Source organism: Stenella coeruleoalba, assembly GCF_951394435.1.
Source record: "Stenella coeruleoalba genome assembly, chromosome: 11".
NCBI classification, from domain to species: Eukaryota; Metazoa; Chordata; class Mammalia; order Artiodactyla; family Delphinidae; genus Stenella; species Stenella coeruleoalba.
In genome coordinates this window covers 101,399,046-101,405,827 of record NC_137157.1, presented here as the reverse complement: position 1 = coordinate 101,405,827, position 6,782 = coordinate 101,399,046, and the positions used below count along the sequence as shown (strand labels likewise).

The 6,782-nt window shown below is 53.9% G+C and overlaps 1 protein-coding gene across 1 annotated transcript; it reads right to left on the bottom strand.

Annotated features, from left to right (window-relative positions):
* Window positions 1-200: 200 nt before the first annotated feature.
* Window positions 201-6,305, bottom strand: SLC25A18 (solute carrier family 25 member 18; the record flags this gene model as incomplete). The annotated part of the gene is made up of 6 exons (XM_079937531.1): window positions 201-297; window positions 2,023-2,175; window positions 4,407-4,494; window positions 5,382-5,480; window positions 5,690-5,744; window positions 6,297-6,305. The coding sequence occupies 6 exons, from the start codon at window positions 6,303-6,305 to the stop codon at window positions 201-203; spliced, it is 501 nt and encodes a 166-aa protein (XP_079793657.1).
* Between the last annotated feature and the right edge of the window lie 477 nt (window positions 6,306-6,782).

The following is a 6,782-nucleotide window of genomic DNA, read 5'->3' as shown; positions in this document are numbered from 1 at the left end:
TGACAGTCATGTGGGCCTGGTCCCCGCAGAAGGGCCTGGACTACTCTCCCAGGCCCGACCCTGCAGCCCTGCCCGGTTCTGCCATCCTGAGTTTGAACATCCTAGAAGAGCACAGAGGCCCCTTGGGGAGCCGTCCCTCTGGCCTTGGGTTCCTCTCCCTGTTCCCTGGGGCCGTTCTGTGTCCAGCTTGGGGAGAGGCCTCACCTGAGGAGGGCGGCTCTCAGCCCCCAGTAGAGCCCCACCAGGCCCTGGGTGCGGAGCAGCTCACTGGCGATGAGGGCCGCGGCCGGGCGCCTGCTGGGGGAAAGGGGGCCCCGCGGGGCAGGGCTGGCAGCGGAACCCTGGCCGCGGGCTGCGGGGAGGGAAGGCAGCCCCTCGGGCCCCGCTCTTCCTAGAGCTGAGGGTTGTCCTAAGGTGAGGACATCAGTTCTTGGCTCCAGGGAGCTCTCTCTCGGGTCTATATTATCTAATTAATAGGATGTCCCTGCTGCTTAGGCTGCTTCCCAAGGGCACGGCCACTGCCTGCCCGGCTTTCTTTATAGGAAACTGTGGTAGGACCCCCTCCTCCGCCACTTCCTTATCCTCCTGTTAAAACTGTGCTTTTGATCCTCCTTCCATTCCTCAACCGTCTCTCAACTTACCTGCAGAGTTTCACGGGACTCGTACTTTGGGACACAGGAATCCCCGTATATCTTCTGCGTAATTTGTAGACCAGCAAATTATCTTTGTTCAAAAACTGCCCTTCAGACTTACTTAAGGGGCGCCTCCTTTCTCTAGAATTCCAAGACTAGGGGAACATGTCCCATTTTATGGAATTAGGTTCTTCAGATGTCAACCCTTTTTAGTGGAGTAATTCAGAGCACATGATCTGATGAGTTAAGCATCTAATAAACAGAACCGAGTTTTTCCCCTGAAAATTGGTTATTGATGCAAGCGTGTTGAATGTGGGTGAGTCTCATTAATGACCACAGCATTCGATGCACTGAAGTTGTGTGAATATTAATGTTTTAAATTCTCAGTGTTTGAGACACTTGGCCTAGATTTTAAGCCCTAAAAGGAAGCTACTTCTTGCCTCAATTTTGACTGGTATCCAGCAGAGAAACAATGCATACTAAGAAGGTACTTGCTGCCCCTTTTACCATATTTCATAGGGTAGAAATCTAGGCACAGGTCTCAAACGAGTAGCTTTAAGAAGGTGGTCAATCAGTGAACATTATTTTCCGCATGGTCTGCCTTAGGTGTACATAATTCACCCATCCATCCATATCCTGAGTTCTACTTCTTTTTGAGTGTTGGAGGAGAACTAAGACTTCTCGTCCAGGTGGAAAAACGAGACGTGACAGAACCTTACCCTTTGCAGATCAAAACACAGCAGGGGCTTCCAGTGTCTGGACTTCACTCTCTCCGCAGTTGTTTGCTTCAGGCTGGTCTGATCCAGCCTGGAAACCTGGCTAAATTCCAGCTCAGCATGTGTGGCCAGCTGGTTGGAGGGGAGACGCACACCCAAGGCCTCACAGGTGCTGTGTCAGTCCCGTGGCTGACACGCCTCGCCCTGGGGAGACACCCTCTGTGCCCCCCGCTGGCCTCCTTTCATGGGACACACCCCTGTCCTCGATAGATGCTTTGATACCTGACCAGTGTGTCTTTGAGAGGACCCAGATTTAGGAAAGGGCCAAACTCCTTTTCCAGAGAAAAGCAAAAGAATAGGAATGGCCCTCTTCTCCCTTTCACTGCCGTCCCACGGAAGGCCAGCTTCCATAGCAACACTGAAGTGTGCATGAGCAGGCCACTGACGTTGCTTAAAATCTTTAGGAAATCGGGCCTACATGTTAAGGCAGCAGGACAGAGGTAACAGGGAAACATTCTCTCCCCCTCCAGAACTGAGTCTCATCCCTGCTGTTTGTCCTACAGCTGGAGGTGTTGAAATCCACAAAATAAAGACTTCTACTGACCTGGAGCGCTGACTGGGTCACAGTCTGGCGGATGAGTGAGAACGTGGGGAAATCTGTTCTGACAGCCCCTTATCGATCCTGCGCGAAGGTGGGAGAGGCCTCACCCAGGCGCCCAGCACGCTGCAGCTGAATCTTGAGCATTTCCAGGGGACAGGTGACCACCGCCTGGCACAGCCCAGCTCCACACCCGGCGAGCATCACCAGCTTCAGATTCCGCTGTGCCCTGTGGGCCGGAGTCAGGCTCCCTCGGCCACAGGCAGCCCTGCTGCCCCACCCTGGCCCGTCTACCCTCCCCTAGGTATTTAGTCCCCCTGGGCTGGCTGCCACTCACCCCACTGGGTAAGTAGTCAAGCTCAGTCTCCTTAATGACAAGAGACTAAATTTAAAACAGGCTGCCAGGGAGGCTGAGAGCAGGACCATGAAACAACCCATTGCAGGACTGCTTCCTTCCTGATCCCCCAACAACTGTCACTGGGGCAACGGGAAGCACAGAGAGAACTACAAAGTGTCTGCAGTTGATCTGTTTCAATTCATCAGCATAAAAACAGACACAGAAAGATGGACCAGAATCCAGAGCCCAGAAATGAACTCCTGCATAGACAGTCACCTAATGTTCGCCAGGGAAGCCAGGGATACTCGATGGAGAAGTGACAGCCTCTTCAAGGAACGGTGCTGGGAAAACTGGATATTCACATGGAAAAGAACGGAACTAGACCTCTATCTTATACCACTCACGAAACTATCAAAGTGGATTAAGGACTTACATGTGAGACCTGAGATCATTAAACTCCCAACAGCGGGAGAAGTTCCTTGACATCGGTCACCTAAAGCACAAGCAAGAAAAGCAAAAATAAACTAAAAAGCTTCTTCACAGCAAAGGAAACCATCAACAAAATGAAAAGGCAGCCTACTGAATGGGGGAAAATAATTGCAAAAATATACCTGATAAGGGGCTAATATCCAAAACACACAGAGAACTCATACAACTCAATAGCAAAAACAATCCCAAATAATCCAATTTAAAAACGGGCAAAGGACCTGAATGGACATTTTCTGAAGAAGATATTCAAATGGCCAACAGATACGTGAAAAAATGCTCAGTGTAATTAATCATCAGGGAAATGCAAATCAAAACCTCTCAGCTATCGCCTCACACCAATTAGACTGGCCATCACCAAAGACAACAAATACCAAAAGTTGGTGAGGACATGGAGAAGAGGGAGCCCTCATGCACTGCTGGTGGGAGTTTAAGTTGGGTATTTTCCCAAAGAAAACAAAAACAGTAATTCAAAAAGACTTATGCACCCCTGCGTTCATAGCAGCATTATTTACAGTAGCCAAGACGTGGCAACAACCAAAGTGTCCGTGGATGGACGAATGAATAAAGACGACGAGGTGTATATCTATCTATTTATTACATACAATGGAATACTACTCAGCCATTTAAAAAAAAGAAGGAATTCTTGTCATGTGCAACAACTTGGATGGACCCTGAGGGCATTACACTAAGTGAGATAAATCACACAGAAAGAGACAAATACTATATGATCTCACTCACGCGTGGAATCTATAAAAATGCAAACTCATAGAAGAAGAGTTTGGATTTGCGGTTCCCAGAGGCAGAAGATGGGGACTGAGTGAACTGGGTGAAACGGTGCAGAGCTGCAGTTACAAGGTCAGTGCGTCCTGGGGACATGATGCACAGTATGGTGACTGGAGTTAACGACACCGCTGTGTATGTGAGGGTTTGCTAAGAGAGCAGATCCCAGGAGTTCTCATCACAAGAAACACATCTTTGTAAAAAACAAAAGGGTACTTCCCTGGTGGTCCAATGGTTAAGACTCTGTGCTGCCAATGCAGGGGGCCCAGGTTTGATCCCTGCTCAGGGGACTAGAGCCCACATGCAAGCTACAACTAAGGAGCCGGCGTGCCACAACTAAGACCCAGCGCAAATAAATATTTTAGAAAATAAAAGAACTCTTAAAAAAAACATTTTTGTTAACTCTGTGAGCGGATGGGTGTTAACTAACATCATTTTGCAGTATATGGATGTCAGGTCGGCAGGCTGAACACCTTAAAGGTACCCAGCGCTGAACATCAGTTGCCCTCAATAAAACTGAAAAAGGAATTCGTCTGCAAAGCCACCGCGATGAGAAGCCCACGCACCGCGACGAAGAGCAGCCCCTGCTCACCGCAACCAGAGAAAGCCCATGTGCAACAACGAAGACCCAACGCAGCCAAAAATAATTTATTTAAAAAAAAAAATCGTCTGCTGGTTGATGACGGAGCATATAGATCCTATACGGCCTGTCTTTCCAGGTTAGAAATCACCTTCCATCTGCCAAACCACACCAGCGCTCAGCCACCTATGCACATTTACACACTTGCTGACAGGTGGGCCAACGCGTGGTTGCCACCCGCTCCCGCCACCTTCCAGAAAAGAGCGCGATGCACCCGTCCTCCAGGAGCTGCTGCCGGAAGTCGCTGGCTGCCAGCTTGATGGCCTTCTCTGGGGTGACCACGGTCAGGTTCACCGTAGCTCCTGGAAGGAAACCGCGAGGGTGGGGCGTCTGCAGCCATAGGGACCCCCCCTCCCCCAGCCAGTGAGCTTCCGGGATGAGTGAGGCCCCTGGGAGTCGGGGGGCTCCTCTGCCTATTTCACAGAAACGCCCTTTCTTTTCTGCTGCCCCGCTAGGACTGCGTGTGCCCAACGGCTCCTTCGTGCACTTCCCACAAGTCACCTGCGTCTTGTTCGTGCCACCCACCCCCCGACAAGTGACCAGTTCCCCAAATTCAGCCTGATCGCGAGGTCCTGCGGGGCAGGGCTGGCAGCCGTGTGGGTCCCAGGGCTTTGCCTTTACGCTCAGGGCCACTGGCGCATCAGCCCCTCTCAATCCAGCCTCGTGTCCATCTTGCAAGGCTCGACAGCCACGGTGTGCGGCCCTGGCTGGGGACACTGCGGGGGCGGGACCAGCAGGGGCTGGTGCCGGGGAGGAGCCCCTCCCTCTGCAGCTGTCCCGGCTCTGGGGCGGGGGGAGCAGAGAAGGTGAGGCTCACTGGCCTCCACCGCCACACACAGTGGTACCAGGACGGGGCCCCCGCGCCTCACCACATGCAAACGTGTTCCCGCTCCCCTCGCAGAAGCAAGGTCAAGCCCCCCAAGTTTGTGCCAACCCGGGTCCTGAGGAGCCCGCTTTGGTTCGTGCCCAGGAAGCCCTCCCCCCGAGCTGTCTTCCCCGGCAGCCCACTGCCGTGGAGGCGGAGGCCAGCAAGGTCAGGGTGAGCAGGCAGCCGCCTCGCCCTGCCCAGGCCTGCGGGGCCCCGCACTCCGACGCACCCCTGGCCCCCAACATCCATTCCTTTGTAGATTTCCTGTCCACGCTGGTTCTGTAGCCGAGCCTCGGCCAAGTCGATGGGAAGGTGGGTCACCTGGGGGATGGGTCACCCCCAGGAGCCCTGGCACGCCGCCGTTGATGAGCGTTGCTGTGACACTAGGCCCGGGGTCGGGGGGCGGCACAGTGGGGGAGGCTGGCCGCACAGCCAGGATGGGACCAGGGGACGGAGGGCAGGACGGAGCGGGGAACGGGCACGAGAGGCTCCTCGGCCCCTGCCCCACAGGAGTTCAGAGGCCCCTCTCCTCGGCCCGACCAACCCTGCAGGGCGAAAGCACCGCCCCCAGCCCCACGGGGAGCCAGGAGGCCGGGCGGGGGCTTCTGGGAGGGAGGCCAGCTCCGCACCCAGGGGGTTCAGCTCCTTCAGGGCTGCATCCGGGCTCTCTGGCCGGTCCCCACCCTGGAACCACGTGTAAAAGTTTCAAATGATTTTTCAAGCAGTTTTATTTCCAGCTTAAGGTCAGGACTGAGTGTGAATCCTGGCCGTGCTATTTGCTTCAAGCAGTCACCTGCCTCTGATCTCTCACCCCCAGTCCCCCAGGTGAGGCTGGCCTCACTCCAGGGTTTGTGAGGATAAAGAGGTTATGTGTTTGGTAAATGAGAGCCACAATCAACAATAAGAACACACGCTTCTGATAAAGGAAGAGAACCAGGGTTAGAGCTTGAGATGATCTGATTGTGGCCAAAAGGAAAGAAAGTCACACTATATACATCGTGAGGTCCCTCGTCCTTGAGTTTGGGAGACTGAAAATGGAAAACAAGGCTCCTCAGAACCTAGCACAGAGTCCCTCTGTCTCAGGCAGAGGCAGATCCTTGGAGGTAGATTACCTGAGAGAGGGTAACAGGACGTTTTTCTCAGGAGTGGACCTTGATAAACAAGCCAGAAACTGAGGCAACAAACAGACTGTGACTTAAGTTTTGCAGCCTGAGAAGATGCACGGCCAACAATTACCAGTTCCATGGCGTCCAGGGCACCGGGGGACAGATGCTCTCCTTGGGACCGGGAAGGGAAGCCGTTCACCTCAAATCCTGGTCGGAGATCGTCGGGAAGCTCCCAGGGCCGCGGCTCCAGAGCAGGGGGAGGTCAGTCGCCTGGGAACCCGTGCCAGCTGCCCACGTGCTCAGTCCGCTCTCTTCCTGGACCTCTTGGGCCTTGGGATCAAAAGGTCAGAAGAAAGCGGGTGAGGATGCTGGCGCTGGGAGTCCCAGCATCTGGAAGGCCCGTCCTCGTTCCCGGGCAGCCGACACGGCTCAAGCGTCTCCAGCGATTTTGTTTTGGGGAAGAAGAGATCAGCATCTCTCTTGGTGTGTATTGTCCCTTTCGGGAAAAATGGACTGAGTGCTAGGCGCTGGGTGCCCCAGGTCCGGGCGAGAACGCTGGTTATCAGGAGCCGCACGTGAAGGAGGAGACAGGCGGTAGCCAAAGCAAGTCCTGGGG